This window comes from Zonotrichia leucophrys, chromosome 19, assembly GCF_028769735.1.
Source record: "Zonotrichia leucophrys gambelii isolate GWCS_2022_RI chromosome 19, RI_Zleu_2.0, whole genome shotgun sequence".
NCBI lineage: Eukaryota > Metazoa > Chordata > Aves > Passeriformes > Passerellidae > Zonotrichia > Zonotrichia leucophrys.
This window is the reverse complement of record NC_088188.1, coordinates 10,325,214-10,343,374: the sequence shown is the minus strand read 5'-3', so window position 1 is coordinate 10,343,374 and position 18,161 is coordinate 10,325,214. Positions and strand designations below refer to the sequence as shown.

The 18,161-nt window shown below is 56.7% G+C and overlaps 2 protein-coding genes across 7 annotated transcripts in view; one reads left to right on the top strand and one right to left on the bottom strand.

The window, feature by feature from the left end:
• SYNRG (synergin gamma) overlaps nucleotides 1–5,140 on the top strand; it is a 37,349-nt gene extending 32,209 nt beyond the window's left edge. For 4 of the 6 annotated variants that reach the window (XM_064729525.1, XM_064729524.1, XM_064729523.1 and 1 more), the window contains 2 exons: nucleotides 108–143; nucleotides 1,053–5,140. In XM_064729525.1, coding sequence (XP_064585595.1) covers nucleotides 108–143; nucleotides 1,053–1,184 — 168 coding nt within the window. In that variant the 3' untranslated portion in view covers nucleotides 1,185–5,140. The remainder of the gene's footprint in view (nucleotides 1–107; nucleotides 144–1,052) is intronic. The other 2 variants (XM_064729526.1, XM_064729522.1) reach the window with 1 other exon arrangement.
• A 935-nt stretch (nucleotides 5,141–6,075) lies between these two features.
• DUSP14 (dual specificity phosphatase 14) lies at nucleotides 6,076–18,161 on the bottom strand. Its single transcript, XM_064729057.1, has 3 exons — nucleotides 18,021–18,161; nucleotides 9,472–9,568; nucleotides 6,076–8,150 (listed from the first exon to the last, which is right to left on the bottom strand). Exon 3 carries the CDS (start codon nucleotides 8,047–8,049, stop codon nucleotides 7,453–7,455), a length of 597 nt encoding a protein of 198 aa, XP_064585127.1. The 5' UTR covers nucleotides 8,050–8,150; nucleotides 9,472–9,568; nucleotides 18,021–18,161; the 3' UTR covers nucleotides 6,076–7,452.

Here is an 18,161-nt window from a genome sequence, read left to right as displayed (position 1 = left end):
AGGGGAGCAGAGCTGGGAGGGCCTCCCAGGACATGTGCAGAGCTGTGCCAGCCAGTTAAACCTAGAGGCACTTTTCCTGACTCTTTTTGGTTTCAACGTTATTTCAGAAAGAAGAGAAACCTGTGGAAGAGCTTCCCAAAAAAGTATGAACCTGTAAAAAGCATTCTTTCTAGACTCATTCTTCCTGAGTGTGGAAGGCTGAGGTGCTGCTGGGCTCTCAGCTGTCATTTCAGTTGTACCAATCATTAATCCTCTGCTCCAGTCGTGTTTGTGGCCGTTAACTCTCGATCTGATCAACTAACACACCCCAGAGCCTCCCCCCGTGTGTCTGCATGCTGTGCCCTGTGCCCAGCTCTCTGGGCTTGTGCTCCTCCTGTTGTGTGCCACAAAATCCCTGACTTCCCCACTTTGTGCTGCCTGGGTGTCTCTAGCACAGGAGAGGGGGGATTTCAGGGCCTTTGTGCTAGGAATATTGACTTTTGCCTTTGTCTGGCAGGCTGTGGCATTTTTAGAAATCTCTGCAGGAAATCCAGGGTGTGGAGAGCAGGGCTGGGATATTTTTTTTTTTTTAAATAGGGAGCTGTGAGGCATTGGAAAATATCTCCTAGCAACAAACAGCGAGGTGGTTTCAGCCTGCTCATGGCTTCACAGAGGCTCCTGTTGTAAGGCAGCTTCAATTAACAGGAGGAAGCAGATGAAATTCAACCTGAAATAACACTAATAGCAAGAATTGCACCTGCCTGACCCACAGCCAGGCTGGAGCCAGGGAAATAAGTGCAGGAGCTGTCTGCTGGCAAGCAGGGCAAGGTTCCCCTTTGGTAGGGAGGTGGAACAGAAGCAGGAGATGCAGAACAAGGTGAGTTAGCTCCAGGGCTCCCTCCTGCAGGTGGAGCTTGGCTCAGGTGTGATGGCTGAAGGTTTTGTCCTCCTGCAACTGAAATCAGATGGAGTTGATGGGGTGGAGCTCAGGGGAGAGTCCTGGGCTGTTTCCCACTCTGGGTTAGGCCCTGGAGGGGATCAGACTGTCACACTTGTTTCATTTCTTCTTGCAGGCCTTTAATTCAGAGACAGATAACTTCAAGCTGGCATATGGAGGGCACCAGTACCACGCCAGCTGTGCCAACTTCTGGATCAACTGTGTGGAGCCCAAACCCCCGGGTCTCATCCTGCCAGACCTGCTCTGAGAGCAGCTGCACTGCAGGTGGAGCCTTGGGCTCCCCCTGCAGCACCTGGGGTAATGCTCTGCTGGAGGCCAGCCTTTCAAACCTTTGGGGTTGATTTTTGGTCCAAAAATCAACAGATTAAAGCCACTGTTACAGATGGGGAAGAATTCACTTGTAATGGCCAAGGTTTCAGGAATAACTGGATAATATATAGTATGGCAAAAAAAGAAAAAGAGTGGCATTTCAGTCTTTGTGAAGATGCAAACGTTATCCTGTGCAAAAGCAGCCTGGGAACCATGTGCACAAAGCTGTGCATGGGAGAGGCCAGCATGGAGCTTCCCTGAGAGCCTGGGGTGCTGGGCTGGTTTGCATACAAACACCCACTGTAATACTTGAAGTCTGCATTTGCAAGCAAATCTTTTCCTTACCGTTTTTGGGACCCAGACCTTGATGTTCTGTAAGTATTTGCTGCTGTGATATCACAGCACATGAATCACACAGCATCCAGGCAGGATGAATTATTGACTCAGGAGAAGCTGCTGGGTGCTGGTGCTTGCACTGCTCTGTGCTGGAAGTTGTGCTGGATGCAGAACTGGTCAGTGCTGGAGGGTGAGGACTGGAAAACTGCTGGAATTTTCCCTGTGCTGTGTGCATTCTGGAGTGCAGGCAGCTGGAATTTCAAACTCCACTCTTTGTTGTAAATACAGATAAACTTCCCTGGCTCTGTGCTGAGCTCCAGGCAGGGTTCTGTCTCTCCTGACCCTTTGGGAGCTGTGTGGCTGCAGCAGTGCTGAGAGCTGGGCTCTGCTGATGCAGCACATCTGTGCTCTGGAGGTTCTTTCCCTTTTTTGGCTGTGGAGATGCTGTTCCTGCTGGGATGGGATGGGATGGGATGGGATGGGATGGGATGGGATGGGATGGGATGGGATGGGATGGGATGGGATGGGATGGGATGGCTCTGTGTGATCCTGCAGTCTGTGCTACCTGTAGCAACGTGTTCTGTGACTCACAGCTGGCTCCTGCAGCAGGGAGTGGGATTGAACAGCCAGAGGGAACCAGCCCTGGAATCTGGTGGTCTCAGCAAGCTGTGCTTGAACAGCCATTGTGTCCCTGCTGCTTTGTGCCTCTCTGGACAGGTTTGTGTCACAGACTCTCACTAAATGTCACCTGGTTCCTCCTTCAGATCCAGTATCCAGAGGACAGTGCAGGCAATGAAGTGCTGGTTACAGGATTTAAACCTGGGGCAGCCTCATGGTGTTACAAGAGCCATCCCACCCCCTGTCTGGGGCTGCAGGGAATGCAATGGGCTGTAAATCCATAGGGTGCAACTCTCTCCTTAATTCCTTGGCTTAGTCTCTCACATCTGTTCCTTTCCTCCAGCCTCTCCAAGCTAATCCTGCCCCCATTACCAGTACCTGACACTGACCTGTGGTTATTTGCTGAAACAGAAATTACAATGAGGAAAACGATGCTTTGTATTTAAAAAACAAACAGGCTTAGTTATATGAAACTATTAATTAGCCCAAATGAAAGAATCTTGGCTCAGAGGTGTCTGGCTCCTTCCTTACACCAATTACAATAAATCTCCTTGCTGCCTCAAATTAGCTCATTCATGAAATGCAGCCCCGTGTGCCTGCAGCTCCAGCTGATCCAGAGGCAGATTTCCCGTGCTCTGCTTCCCACATCCTGCCCAGCAATTTCCAAAAATGCAGGAAGACAGCTCCTTGCTTCTCTCCCTTTGTTTTATCAGGTGGGAAGGAGCTGCAGCAGCCCAGCTTGTGCCCACAGCCCTTGTGCAGCACAGTGAGGTGCTGTGCCCTCAGCAGTGTTCCCTCAGCAGCCTGGGGACAGGGAGAGGCTGGTGCTGAGGGAATGCTGTGTTGGGAAATGGGATTTTATGTCAGCCACCAGCACTTTGCTAGAGAGGATTTTGTCCCCCTTAATTGAAAGAAGATGCCACAAATAAGAGGCCATGGTGTGAAGCTGTCACAGGGGCGTTTCCATGCTGGTTTTTCAGCACCTGTCACCAGCTCAGCCCCTCTCGTGTCCTTTGGCCCATGAAAAAGGGAAGGACATTTCCAGTTCCAGCTGCAGCAGAGCTCACTGCAGGGTGGTGGCACCATCCTGTCCTTGTGGGGCAGGGATGCTGCTCCCAGCTGCAGCCCTGGGCACACAGGGAGGGTTTGCAGGGAGATCCCTGGATGGAGGCATGGCACAGCAGGACCAGCTGCAGATCCCAGCCATCCCAGTGACTCCCTGGAGCATTGGAGCCTGGACAGAGGCACAGCAGGACCAGCTGCAGGTCCCAGTGACTCCCTGGAGCATTCAGCATCCTCGGGTGCCGCTGCCAGCCAGAGCCCAGTGTCCTTCCAAGCTGTCTCCAAGGTGACAGGATTGTCACAGCCCACCTTCCCTCTGCCTGGGCCCGATTTCAGACCTGTAACTCCTTTTCCTGCATGGATTCTCTCACTGGAGAAGAGAAATGAGGTTTTGTTTGGTTTTTTTTAGCTAGATAAAAGGGGCTGCCTTGGCGTGACCTGTGCAAAGTGGGGTTTCTGTCTCTGTGTGTACATTTGCAGCTCTGAGGATTTATTTGCTCAGTTATTTAACGTATTTATGGCTTAACCCCGTTGTGTTCCTGGTGCTCCCTGCCCTGGCAGCTCCCCCTGGTGCTGGGGCTGCTCCAGCCTCTGCCCTGCCCTCCCTCCTGGTGTTGGCTGTGTCCCTGCAGTGGCCCTGGGATGTCACTGTGCCCTGGCACTGTCACCTGTGCCCTCTCCATTCATTCCAGACCTTTCCTGGCTGGGTTTGGTGTTGGTGTGAGTCCCTGCAGCCCTGGGATGTCACTGTGCCCTGCCATTGTCACCTCCTGCCTTCTCCATTCATTCCAGACCTTTCCTGGCTGGGTTTGGTGTTATTGTGAGTCCCTGCAGTGGCCCTGGGATGTCACTGTACCCTGCCATTGTCACCTCCTGCCCTCTCCATTCATTCCAGACCTTTCCTGGCTGGGTTTGGTGCTGGCTGTGAGTCCCTGCAGCCCTGGGATGTCACCTGTGCTGTGGCATTGTCACCTCCTGCCCTCTCCATTCATTCCAGACCTTTCCTGGCTGGGTTTGGTGTTGGTGTGAGTCCCTGCAGTGGCCCTGGGATGTCACTGTGCCCTGCCATTGTCACCTCCTGCCCTCTCCATTCATTCCAGACCTTTCCTGGCTGGGTTTGGTGTTATTGTGAGTCCCTGCAGTGGCCCTGGGATGTCACCTGTGCTGTGGCATTGTCACCTCCTGCCCTCTCCATTCATTCCAGACCTTTCCTGGCTGGGTTTGGTGTTGGCTGTGTCCCTGCAGCCCTGGGATGTCACTGTGCCCTGCCATTGTCACCTGTGCCCTCTCCATTCATTCCAGACGTTTCCCCTGCAGCAGCTGCTCCAGGCTGGGCTGGTGGGAGCAGCTCCTGCCCTGAATCCCTGCAGAGGCTCGGGGTGAGGGGCTGAGGTTCAGCCCAGGCTGAGCAGGAGCCCCTGCACACCCAAGGGCTGCTCAGAGCCCTGGCAGCTGCACTGGGAACCATGAACTTGAAACAAAACCTCTCTTTCCAATAAAGCTGCTATTGTACAAACTGCTGCTTTGGATTTGCTTTTGATTCTGCACCTGTATTTAATTCCAGTTCTCAGTGTTAAAATAGGAATGTCATAATTTTATGAAGGAGAGCAATCAGAAAAGTTCTCTTTCTATTGTGATTCTTCTCCTGCCCTCTGGGCAAATGTTATTTTGCTTCCAGAAGTGGTTTTGTGATTATTATTTGGAGCTGTTTGGGTTTGTGCTGTGCTGGAGTTGCTGCTGATATTTTAAATCCAGTGAGAATAAGTGTTATTAATTGACTTTAGTACCTTGTTTACTCCCTTAATTCCTGCAATGATTTATAAATCCTGTGTTGAGATTCAAACCTGGTGTTCAATAAAAAGCTCGTTTCATATCTGACCAGCCTGGGAAGCTGAAATATTTATATCATATTTATATCATAATGTAAGTGGAACCTGCTCTGTGGCTGGGATGGGGAAGGTGTCTCACCAAGTACTGGAAGATATAAAATATATTTCAGATGATTTAGATACCACTTGGAAAAGCCTGTGGGGAGCAGGAGAAGGGGTGCGCTCAGAGCAATCCAAGCTAAACCAGAGCTCTCTTTTCTTTGGTTTCTGTGGATTTGAGAATGGAGAAAAACCTGGATTTTGAGGGGGAAAACACTTGTGTAGAATATTTTGCTGTAGTGAATACAAGAGGAGCTTTTGCAGGAAATTCCCACAAGCACTAAGAGTGTAATATAACCGTGAATGGGGATTTCAGGTGAATTGTTTTCTCATGTGTTTTATTAGGCAATTTCACTTTTTATGGGTCTAACTTTCCCTTGTGTTTAGAGCCAGCCTTTGGTGCCTTCTTGGCTGAACATCAGCATTTCCCTCTCCCCTCACTCCTCGGGCTGTGTGTGCATAAAATCTACAGAATAATTCCAAGTGGAGAATTTTTAACCTTCTATTTTTTAATACCAGAAATGCTGTAAAACCCTACTTTGCCCATTTTTAGGTAAAGTTTAATTTTGTGAGCAGATTTCAGTTTTTAGCTTTTTTTTTTTTCCCTGTAAAATGTCATGTGTTGGAACATCTCCAGACCAGTGATTAATCCTGATTTTCACTCTCTAGTTCCTCACTTACATTTCCCTGGCTGGAGTTTGATAAATTTGGAAGATGAGTCTGTGTCTGCCTGAACTGGAACTGGGATGCAGCCATGGAACCTCACCTTTATTCCAGTGGGGCAGAACTCACTGGGAAAAGCAGAAAACATCCTTCAGGCACAATTGTTTAAAGGCTGCTGCTGGAGCTCCACTAGCACAGTTTGGAACAGGAAACCAACACATGTTCTGGTTTAATCTTTATTGATTTTGGTTTTTTTACAAGTATAGAATCTCATTGAAATCAGACAGCGATCGCAGCGCTCTGCCTGCTCCCCCTCCTCCAGAGGCCACAGAAGCTCTGGTGCCTTCTCAGGAGCACCAGGGGCTCTCCTGGGCTCCAGCCACACTCCAAGGAACCAGCAAGGCTTCTCCAGGGAGGGCTGGGGCTGGAGCGGCTCCTGGCACGCTCTGGGCGAGGCCAGGCCTCTGTCACCACCCTGGGGACAGAGAGGAGCAGCCCTGGGATGCAGCATCACCTCGAGGACAGAATGGAGCGAGGCAGGAGTGGCTAAGGCAGGTCCTGAGGGGAGCTGGAGCTGAGCAACCCAGGGGATTGAGCCCCTCTGGGGCTGGGATGCTGCTGGATGCTGGCACACACATACACTGCCCAGGAACCCAGGGAATTCGCCCCCTCCTGGAGGGATTTACCCCTTCCAGGGCTCTGGGCTGCTGCTGGATGCTGGCACACACGCCCAGCCCTGGCAGGGCCATGCACACATTCCTGAGCGTCTCTTTGGCTGCCCCAGAGGCTTCATCCCTCCTGCTTCTGCCTTGAGCCACATCTGGACAAGATCTGTCAACTTTCCACCCACAGAACACACCAGCATTTTCCAGTGGTTGAAGTGTATTCCAGGACTATTGCCCCGGCATGGAATGAGTGAAAAAGGATCTTGTATTTATTTGATTTGAATTGCTCAATTTTTATTTTACTTGTGGCCGACACGGACTGATTCAATCTTTTTTGTTTGTTTGTTTTTTTCCCTTTTTCCCCCTAACTTTGAATACGATTAAGAGCTGACTAAAGGTCTCAAACACTATATACTGAGAGTCACTACGGATGTTAAAGAAAACACCAGCACCAGCACCACAGCCCCTGTGCTCCTGCCTCCCTGGTGCTTGGAAAACCTGCTGCTGTGGGGCAGGGCCTCGCCAGTGCTGCTCCTGAGCCACTACAGGGTTGTGCAAGGAAGCAAACAAGCTAGAACAAAATATCCAGGCTACTACTGAGGCAGGAAGCGTACTTGGGCCATCCACTCTGCCCAATGCCTCTCAGGCCCTTCCCTGGAGGATCCTAATAAACTGACTAAAAAAAAACAAAAAGGAAAAAAATATGGAGGCTTTATGGAAGGAATAAACTTATAATGAGACCCGGATTTACTAAATCAGAGATGCAGATGGGAAATCCCCATAGAGAAAAACGCTTCGAAGGGAATCGTTGGCCTTGCGGGTCAGTGAGGTGAGAGTTGAGGTTCTGCTGTGTGGTAGAGAACCAAAGTTGGCTGTAGAAGGAGAAGGGAACATCTCCAGTCTGCTCAACTCGCGTTTCCCATCTGCAGTCCCGTTAAATTCCCCAGTAAGGCATCAGGGGTCTCCTCTCTCTCTCGTAAACGTCCGGGACGATGCCGTAGGGCGTCTGTACCATTTTAACCGTGGTCTTGCCAAAGAGCTTCCTCTCGTAGTCTATCAGCTGCCGCCAGAAGCCCACGTTGGGCCGGATCACGGGGCGCCGCGCCTTCACCCAGCTGTAGGCCTCCAGCAGGGAGACCTTGTGGTGCTTCATGAGGAAGGCGATGCAGAGCGTGGCCGACCTGCTGACGCCGGCGGCGCAGTGCACCAGCGCGGCGCCGTGCTTGCGCGCCACGCTCTGGATCTTGTCGGCCACGCTGTCGAAGTAGAGCGAGATGGGCGCGTTGGGCATGTCGGCCAAAGGCACTTTGACGTACTCAAACTGGGGCCAGTTGAAGTTGGGGATCTCGATGGTGGCGTTGATGATGCACGTGATGCCCCGCGACAGCAGCAGGTGCCGGTTGGAGGCCACGCTGCCCCGGCTCAGGTACAGCGAGGGCGTGATCTGGGCGATGCCCCCCAGGGCGCCTTCCGAGAGCAGCCGCGGAGCCATCAGAGTTCTCGGCAGGGAGTTGTGGCTTCTGGAGGTCATGGAGGATCCTGGCGCTCAGGCTTCCATCATGGGGAGAGAGCCAAGGGAGGATTGTCTGGCCCGCTGGCGGCAGGACAGCGAGAGCTCCCGCTGCTCAGTCACTGCAAAACACAAGGGAGGCCGTGAGCGGGAGCTGGCCCTGACCTGAGCCAGGGAACAGGAAAGCCCAGCTCGCCCTGCTCTGGCCTGGCACGGCTCCGTGGGGAATGTGGGGCTGGGCCCACAGTGCTCATTACTGCCGTCCCCCAGGCACTGCCTGGACAGATAGTAACAAAAAAATCTTCAGCCTAATTAACTCCAATTACTCGTCAAGGGTTCACCTGTGGGCCCGGACAGCATCTCAGCCGGCCCAGCACGTGGAGGATGAGCTACACCTCTTCCATGCCTAAACACAGCAGCTTCACAGCTGGCCACGGTTCAAAGGGATGGTGAGGAACAGCAGATGCCAGCAATTTCCAGCAGGCTGCCCTCTCCCCAGTGCCACCCTTCTCCTTTTTAGGTGCAGGAAAGGCCCCGCCAAAGCACATAAACAGAGGAAAGTCGCTCATTAGGAAAGGCGGTGAGTCACGTCCATCCCCATCAGTCATCAGCTCTCACAGAGGCAGGGGAAGTGTGGAAAGAGTGACCTGGTTATGTCAGAAGCTGGGAGTAAAACCCAAGAGCAGAGGCTGGGACAGGGGAGGCTCTTGTCCTGCTTCAATGCCTGACTAATGCTTGGCAGAGGCCTGGGAGTGCCTGTGAGAGCCACACGGGCCTGGAGGGTCCCTGCTCTGACCCTCCTGCTCCTTTGGGGCACCTCCAAAGCCAGGGAGAAGCTGCAGGCAAGGGGATGAGCCCTGGAGCATCAATAATTTGCCAGTCTGTGTTCTCTGTTTGGAGAAGGGCACGGGAAAGGCTCAGTCTGTGCAGGCTGGGGAGTCCCTGCCCAGGTACCTCTGAGCCCACCCTGGTGGCACTGGCAGAGCTGAGGGGACTTGGGATGCTCAGGGCCTTGGGGAGAGGGATCTGCCCCTCCAGAATTCCTAATTATGTTAAAAGGCTCCTTTAAAGGGCTGTGGCTTCCCTGCCCTCATGCCGTGCTCTGGGAGGCACCAGCAGGTCCCAGCAATGGCTGGTGGTGCTGCCAGTGGATTTTTGGCTCTGTGCTATAGAAACTTAATGAGCACAACGTGGCCTCCCCTGTGACTCTTCCCTGCTGGCAGCTACTTGAGCAGCTCCTGCAGCTGAGGACTAAAGCTGCAAAAGTTCCTGCCCCAACAAGGCTTTTGCTGCAGCTACGAGTGCCCAGCTTCCCCCCAGTGCAGCCACCCAGCTGCAGCAGCAAGGAAAGGGGTGTTTTTCCAGAGGAATAAATTTCTCTGAGCAGGGGATATCCCTGCTCTGTCAGCTCTCACTGACAATGCAGAGGGTTTGGGCACTTACAGTTGGTGACAAGGTCCCGCTCTCGGTCACGGCGCGGCACTGCAGAGCTTGGGGCTGCTGGGGCTGGGGTGGCTCAGGGAGAGTGTCCCACGCTGGGCTGGGGAGACAAAACAGCATGGATTGTACTGGGATCCATGCTGGATCTGATTAGGGGTGTCCAAACAGCATGGATTGTACTGGGAGCTGTGCTGGATCTGATTAGGGGTGCCCAAACAGCATGGATTGTACTGGGATCCGTGCTGGATCTGACATGGGGTGCCCAAACAGCATGGATTGTACTGGGATCCGTGCTGGATCTGATATGGGGTGCCCAAGAACTGGGAGGGAGCACCACGGCTTCCCCACAGAGAGATGAGGGCTCAGGGTGGCACTTGCTGCCAAGACCAGAATGTCACCAATTCCTGCCAACACGGCACTCAGAATCACAGTGAGCCCTGAGGAATCTGAGGCTGGCACAGAAGTCATGGCTCAAAAAAAAAATAAAGTCATTTAAGTAATTGGTTTACTCTAATGTCTCCTTTAGCATCTGCCCAAGCCCAGACAGCTGGGGCAGGTCTGTGTCCTTCTGATGGTGCCCAAGCCCCCCACAGGGACCCCCTGTTCCTGTGAATGGGAAGGGGCAGAGCTGATGCCAGAGCCACAGCACCGTGCTCCCAAAAAGCTGAGGATGGGGCCAACATCCCCTTCCCAACATCCCCTTCCTTCCCCAGAAGCCCCCAGAGTGGAATCCCCTGGGAAACGCTGCTGGGTGAGAGCAGAGCCACCCCAAAGCAGCTCTGGGCAAGGCAGAGCCTCCAGCTGCTCCTGGGGGAGCTGGAGTGGTTTGGGAAGGGCTCTGCTGCTTTCCATAAAGTGGTTCCTGTTTGCAGGCAGGAACTTATCCGGGGATTTGCATGTGACAGGCTGGGCTCGCTCTGCAAACCGGGGCTGCTGCACTGGCAGCAAACACCTGCTCATCCCATCCCATCCCATCCCATCCCATCCCATCCCATCCCAGGGTGCTCCCAGCCCCGTCCAGCCTGCCCTGGACACCTCCAGGGACGCAGGGGCAGCCACAGCTGCTCTGTCCCACCTGTTACACCCCAGGCACACACACACGACATCCCCGGGGCTCGGAATGGCCCACACGGCTCCCCCCGAGCCAGAGCAGCTCTCAGCCAGGAGGAGGGAATATTTGGAAGAGAATCTCATTATTGCAGCGAGAGATAAGGCTGCTGTGCCCACAGCCCCGTGCCTGGGGGTGACGGTGCCCAGCTCTGGGCACAGCAGGGCGGGCACCGCGTCCCTCCCGTGCGGCGGAGCTGCCGCGATGCCACCGGCTGTGGCTGCTGGCTCAGGCATGTGACAGAGCCACGCTGCTGCCCACACACACCCGGCTGAGCAGCTGCTGCTGAGCAGGGAGCTGGGCATGGAAGGGGCTGGGCTGGCAGCAGCTCTGGCTCCCCCAGGCTCGCAGGTGTGAGCCTTCACCTGTGCCCGGGGCTGCACCCACATCCCTCCTGTCTGACCCCAGGGCCCTGCTGTGCTCCTGTGAGATCCCTCTTTGTCCCCAGGGCTGCACCCTGCACCCTGCCCGGCCCCAGTGCCCCTGTGTGCTCCTGTGAGATCCCTCTTTGTCCCCAGGGCTGTACCCTGCACCCTGCCCGGCCCCAGTGCCCCTGTGTGCTCCTGTGAGATCCCTCTGCCCTTCCCAGCACACCCCCTGTAATCCAACACTGCTGCTCTTCACGCAGCCATTCCCCTCATTGTGCTGGGGCAGAGGAACAGAAAAGGAAAGAAAAGCCTCTCCCCAGCCGTTGCCGAGTGCAGGGAAAAAAAAAAAAGGAGAAAATCGCAGGAGATGGAACAAAGCCCTCACACAGCCTGGCATGGCTGTGCCTGGGAGGGCTGGTGGCACAAGGGGCTCCTGGCAGGGCACAGGGAGGGGCACCACTGCCCCTTCAGCCTCTGCACTGCCAGGTACAGCCAGGGAGCATCACCTCATGTGAAATAAAAACCCCAGCTCTCCTTGGTTGGGTTTCTGAGTGCTGGCATAGGCTGGGCAGTCACAGCAGCCCAAAGCCCCGGGATGCTGGGGCCAGAACTGTCCCCAAAGCAGCACTGGAAGCGCTCTCCAAAGGAGCTGGAATGTCACTGGGGTTTCCTGCAAAGGCCTGACATCCCCAGAGGCTGCAGATGGTCCTTGAGGAGAACAGTGGGCTGTTGGCATCCAGGTGCTCCTGCCATCACATCCTCCTTTTTCTGGGCTGACTCCAGTTAATGAATTAATTAATCTTGCAGCAGCCCTGACCCACAGTAAATCCCTTTCCAGACTGTGCCTTGGTCTTGCCACGCACTGAGCCCAGACAGTGCCCAGAGGGAGGGCAGGGACCCTGGGGTGGCAGGGGGACCCTGATGCAGCAGGGCAGGACTGGAGCAGCCTCCTCCCTCCCCGGCAGACTGGTGGGTTCTGCCATTTCCCTCCTCTGCATAATCAGGGGTGGGGGAAGCCAGTGGCTAATTACAGCCTGGAGAACACTCTGCTCCTCAAAGCCTCCAGGTCCTTCACCAGCGCTCTTGGCCAGCACCATCCTCGGGTTTATGGCGAGGGGACACTTCTGCAGCCCCATCCACCCGGATCTCATCCTGCAGCCAGGATCTCCAGCTCTCAGTGTAGCTCCTGCCGCACTCCAGGCTGAGCTTTGTGCTTCCCCAGTCTCAGGAGGAGAGGCAGGTGCCCAGCCCGGGCAGTTGCTCCCATGGAAGGCTGGCTGTGTCCCACCTGGGCTGGATCTCCTGGCCCCAGAGCTGCTCCTTTGCAGGTAAGAGGATTTCCAGAGCAGTGCAGTGATCCCAAAGCCGTGCTTGGTGTTTTGGTGGTGCAGCCCCTTGGAAAGGTTGCTGCCGGCAACGCTCGTGGCTCTGCTCCTCCAAATCTTGCAACAGCTGGAGTTTGTTTCTCTTGCTTTCATTCCTGGGAAGGCAGTCCTGTTAACAAAGGCTGGAATTCCCACGGGAAAGCGTTGCTGGCTCCTGGACCTCCTGAGAAAGACTTGAAAACACCTCTGGAAGCTCAGATGACAAACAGGGTGAGTTTGTGAGTGGAGTACTGTGATCTCCAGGACAGGAGGGAGAACTGGTCGGGCTCTAGACAATGAGTTGGCAAGTCTGAGCTTCTGCCTTCTTATTCTGGTGCTGCCGGGCGGTTTGCTCTCATTTTTAAGGGTTTGGTTTTTTGTTTGTTTGTTTTTTAACGCAGCTCCTCTGCCTTGAGAGCTGAGGCTGTGGCTCGTTCCTGGGGCACTTGAGTTTCTGTTGGGTTGTGTGGCAGGAACACAACCATGGGGCTGCTACCTGGACAGGTGAGAGCTCCCCAGGCCTCTGTCCCTCTGGAGCATGGGTTTTGTGCAGGGTGGGCCCTGCTCTGCTCAGGGAACAGAGACACTGAAGCCCCTGCTTTAATTCCCAGATCATCATCTGGGATTTGGAGAAGATTTCTGGGCTGGGTGTGCGAAATGTCAGTACTGAGGCAAGGCTTCTCCCCCCTCCCAGGAGAGGAAAAGTTATTCATTTTGGAGATGACAAATGCTCTCTAATCCTGCAGTAAAGAGAAGAGTCAATATCGCAGGCGCTGAATGAACGAGCCTGCTCAGGGCTCTTCCCAGCCAGCCTGAACAGCAAATTGCTGCAGAAATGGTCCTGGAGAGTGGCATTTCAAATAAATTTCAGCAGACAGCACAAACTGCAGCCATTCTGGGGTCAGGGCTTGCTTGTGCTGAGTCCAAGGGAGCCCAAAGCAGAGCCGGGAGGGGAGAGATCGAGCGGGAGCCGCCGGCTCCTCTTCCCAGCCCTTGGCTCTGCTCTCCTGCCTCTGGTTGTGCTCCTGGAGCCATTACAGGCGTGGGTCAGAGCCATCAGCACATCCTCACCACGGAAAGGTCGAGTGGTTCCGTTTGGAACGGGAAAGGAGGAAGGGGAGCAGGCGGGGTGATCTGGGCTGAGACAGAGGATGCTGCGACCAACCCCCGACTGCTTCTGCTGGCAGCCTGGGCTGGCCTCTCCGAGCAGGATGGGAGCTGTCAGATGTTAAATCAAGATAATAATCTGTCTGCCCGGAGCTCTGAGCAGGCCTGGCTGCCTGTGCAGCTCCCAGCACAGCTGGGTCCCCGCGCTTGCCAGAACACACCAGTAACTTCCCAGAGGATCCACAAAAAGGGGAATCGTGCCCAAAACGCACAACAAGGCACCCTGGGCTCTCTGGGAAGCTCAACGACCCCAGAGTGAGCAGTTTGGTCTGCAAGCACAGCGTCCGGCCTGCCCCCCGAGCCAGGGCAGCTCCTGCAGGGCTGGCAGTGCCTCAGGAGCCTGTCCCAGCCTGCTGGCAATGCCAGCCTGCTGCCTCCAGAGGGGTGGCAGCTGACACTGCTGTGTCCCAGGGCTTGGCAAGGCTCACCCACTGCCTCCTGTCTCGCTCCACAGCTCTGCTCCCACATGGCAGCACCGAGCCTCGGGCTGGCACCAGGCTCAGGGTGGTGCCTCCAACCCAGCCCAAAGTGCCCGGCTGAGCAGTGGCTGAGTGCTCTGCCAGCCAAAATCCCTCCCTGGCCCTGCAGGAAACATGGGCGGTGAGGCTTTTGCAAGCACTCCTCTGAGGATGCCATTGGTGCCATGGGCAGGGTCCCAGCTGCCAGGCAGGGCAGTAGCTCTGGATTGCCACTGCCACCAGCTCCTGGGACAGCGGCGCTGCCCACGGCCACGCTGTGATCCCTGCTGGGATCCCTGTCACCCTGCCATGCTGTGATCCCTGTCACCCTGCCATGGTCCCTGCCATGCAGCCATCCCCTCCACAGCAGGAACAGGCACTGCTCCCTCTCCAGCTGGGCCCTGCCAGCTGCCAGCCAAACCCCTGGCCGCAGGGAGGGCTCCTGGCCGCAGGGACAGAGCGAGACGGGCAGCGGGCACAACCTGGGGCACGCTGGTATTCATAAACCCTCGCTCTGCTGCGAGGACAAGCCTCCCTCGGCAAGCAGCGAGAGGATTTGATGCAAGAAAAACAAACCATCTTCCCTTGAAACGCCACGTCTGTGCTTCCAGAGCCACGGGCTCCGTGTGCTGCTGGCTGGGGGACAGGGCTACCCCAGCACGCGGCAGTGGCGTGGCCACCTGCATCCTGCTTCAGAACTGTGTGAAATGCTTTAAAATCCAGACCCAAGCTGTGAGGAGGCACGAAGGGATCCTCACAGCGGCGGGCAGCATCGGTTCCCCACTGGGCTGAGCACTGAGGGCTGTTTTCCAGCCCTGAGAGGCGACGCCGCCTCCTCTGGAGCGCCACAGATCGTTCCAGCGCCAGCTGATGGCATCTGGATTGCAGGTGGAGTTTGGGAAAGCTCCATGCCCTGCTCCCCGTGTCCAATGTGACCCGGGGGAGGTGGATGGGGGCACATTCAGGGGGCAGACCCAGGCCTGGCTCTGGCTCACAGGGTGCTGCAAGATGGAGCCTTGTTTGTTCCGGAGCCGTGCCCTGCGCGGTCACAGCTGACAGGAGGGACACAATCTCTTCCCTGTTAGCAGAACAAAACACAGGGACCTGGTGTGTTTGCTCGTGTGTGACCCTGCCGGGCCCAGGGCTGTGCCTGCTGCTCGTGGGGCTCTGCCCCAGCCCACCCCAGAGCCCATGAAATCGAAGGCAGCTGCAAATTCACTGCAACGTGTCCTGGAAACAGCTCGGTGCCTCCGTGCTGGCCTCACCCGGGCCTTTTCCAGGGCCAGTGCCAACTGCTGCGTGCTCTCAGCTGCCTGGCTTCCAGGGGGGACCAAAGCTGGCACCCGATGGTGGCACCTTCCCCTCTGGAGGCACTCCTGGCGGGCAGGGGCTGCCCAGCCTTGCCCAGGCTCCCCAAGGCTGGGAGCAGAGGGATGTGCCCACAGCAGCTGGGAGGAATGAGGTCAGCCCTGAGCACATCCCTGGGGTTGTGTCGGGTAACAGGCAGAGAGGCCCACTTTAACCAGTTCGGGGACATTGAATTTACACATGGGCCCTCCTTCCCTGTGGGCAGCACCCCTCGGCTCCCAGGAGGCCCCTCTGGCTGCTCCAGGCTGGGGGAATTCCCTTTTCCAGGGATGCTGTGCAAATTCACATTTCCTCCATGAAGGACTCCTGCCCCCGAAGGGAGGGACCTGCAGACCCCCCACACTGCAGGGCAGGATGGTGAAAATAAATGAGAATTAATTCTCCCTGGCCTGGGAGCCCTGACCCATCTGGCCTAGGGGTGGCTGTGGCAGCACCTGTTGATCCTCTCTGCTGGGAACCCCAAACCTGCCTGGTTATTATAATTTTATGCTATTTTTAAAGCAGGGGAGTAGCTGTGTGAGCTGAGCCCACGCACTGCCTGCACCACAGGTGCCCCGGGAAGGGTGGGCAGTGCCTTTGCCTCCCAGTTCCTGGCTTTCTTCCCAAGCATCCAGGGAGCTGGGGCTCCTGTTCAGAGATTCCTCAGCTATTTCCGAATGCCAGAGCCCTCCCTGCATGTTATGTCTGCTCAGAGTGTCCTTCTGGAGCGATAAATGGGTGTGTGTGTGCGCTGTGTACCTGGAGAGGAGGGGCTGGGAGAGGCTCCTGTGCTGGTTTGAGGTGTTACCCCTCCCTTCCAGGGAAAACCACCCTGGAAGGAAAGTCCTGCAGCCGTGGCAGGAAGCCTGGAAGGCTGCTCTGGTGAACAGCCTGTATTCATGGCCCTGGTGGGGTCAGTGAGTGGTGCTGCCAGGCCCCACTGCCCTGCCCAGGGGCCTTTTCCCCACTCCTCATTCCCAGCCTTTCCCTGCATGCCCAGGTGTGCTGGTTCCATGGGACAAAGCTGGTTCTGGCTCCCAGAGCACAAACCTGACGCTTTTTTGTGGTGGCTCTGCACCCCTTTGCTCCCTCCCCACACCCTGCACGTTTCTAGCACTAGAGCACCGTGAGCTCTCCGGCTTTCCAGCTCCGAGATTCCAGCTGGGATCAGGTATTGAGTTAAGCCATGCAAATTTCCATCTTGCCCTGACCAAGGAGGAAGCAGTGCCAGAGCCCAGAGCAGACCCCGCAGGGAGGGCTCGGATGAAATCCCCGGGATTTCACCTTTGTTCCTGCAGGAACCCGGGATCTGTGTCCCTGCCCAGGACCCAGGCGAGCCCTCGGGGGCAGGAAGGACAGGCAGAGCTGCACGTTCACACCTTCCAGGCACAAACTGATTAAAACCTGCTGCATTACTGCTCCCCTGACGCTCACCAGGGTCACGGCAGCCGAGCCGTGGCATCAGATCTCTGTGCCAGAGGGGAACAGCACGTGTCCCCCAAATGAGGGATCCTTCCTTCTCATTCCTTGGGAATCAGAGTGCCACAGAGCCCGTCCCAGCCACCGGGAACACAGCAAACACCAGGGTTTACAGCGAGGCCTGGGGGAGGAATGCACTCCCTGCCAGAGAAGGGCAGCTGATCCGGTGTCTCAGAAGGGAAAACAGTGTTTTGCCAGTGCTAATCCTCCACCATTCCTGAGGCAGGGGCATTAGGGATAAACTGAACTTGCAACATGATATTAAGGCATCTGCCAACACTCAAACCTCCAGAATAAAAGGCTCATTTGCTGCCCAGTCGAACAGGTTAGAATCCTGCCCCATCTCCCTACAGCCAAATGCCACTCATTGATTACCAGTGTTGCTCAAAGCAGCTGCTCCGGAGCTGAGTCAAGGGCCGTGCATGCAGCCGGGCTGGATGCGAGGCCGGGCAGCTGCAGGCACCCCCGGGGCTTGGGGACACCGGGCTGCCCTGGGAGCCGGGGCGGGGAGGGCAGGAGCCTGGGGTGGCAGCGAGGGCAGGAGGCAGGGATGGATGCCTGGATGCCCAGAGCAGGAGTGCAAGGGCAGGATTTAGGGATGGGAGCAAGGGCAGGATTTAGGGATGGGAGCCCTCAACAGGAGTGCAAGGGCAGGATCCAGGGATGGATGCTGAGCTGGGGATGCCGGGGGCAGGAGCCAGGGATGGGAGCCCACAGCCGGAGCCAGGGATGGGAGCCCTCAGCCGGAGCCAGGGATGGGAGCCCTCAGCAGGGGTGGAAGGACAGGATTTAGGGATGGGAACCCTCAGCAGGAGTGCAAGAGCAGGATCCAGAGATGGATGCTGAGCTGGGGGTGCCGAGAGCAGCAGCCAGAGGCGGGTGCCGACGCAGGATGCGGGGATGGAGCCCTGTTAGAGCACAGCCCGTGCTGGGGCTGGTTCCGTTCCCCGTCGAGGAGCCCCCGGAGCCGTGCCCGCGGCTGCTCCGGTGCCGCTCGGAGCTGCCCCCCGCTCTCCCGCCGCGTCCCGCTCCCCGGGGCGCCCCGGCAGCGCCGCCCGTCCCGCTGTCCCACGGCACAGCCCCGGTGCCCCGAGCCCGCCGGGGATCGCAGCCTCCCCGCGTCCCGTCCCGCCCGCCGGGGGCCCCTCCGGAGGCACCGTAAGCGAGAGGGGCGGGCTGGGCACAGCGATCACGGCGGGGAACGGCGGGCCCCCCATCCCGAGCGCCCCGGCTCCCCCCGCCCGGCCCGGCTCGTCCCTACCATGGCTCCCGGGCGGCGGCTCCGCGCTCCCTCGCAGCCGTGGCGGCGGCGGGCCGGGACTTTTATCGTGCTCGGCCGGCTCCGTCTCGGCGGTGCCACCTGACCGCGGCTGCCGGGGCCGCCCCCGCCCGCAGAGCCGCC

What these genes read in the sequence shown, in the direction of transcription:
- DUSP14 (XM_064729057.1), bottom strand. Translation starts at nt 8,049, where the DNA reads ATGACCTCCAGAAGCCACAACTCCCTGCCGAGAACTCTGATGGCTCCG.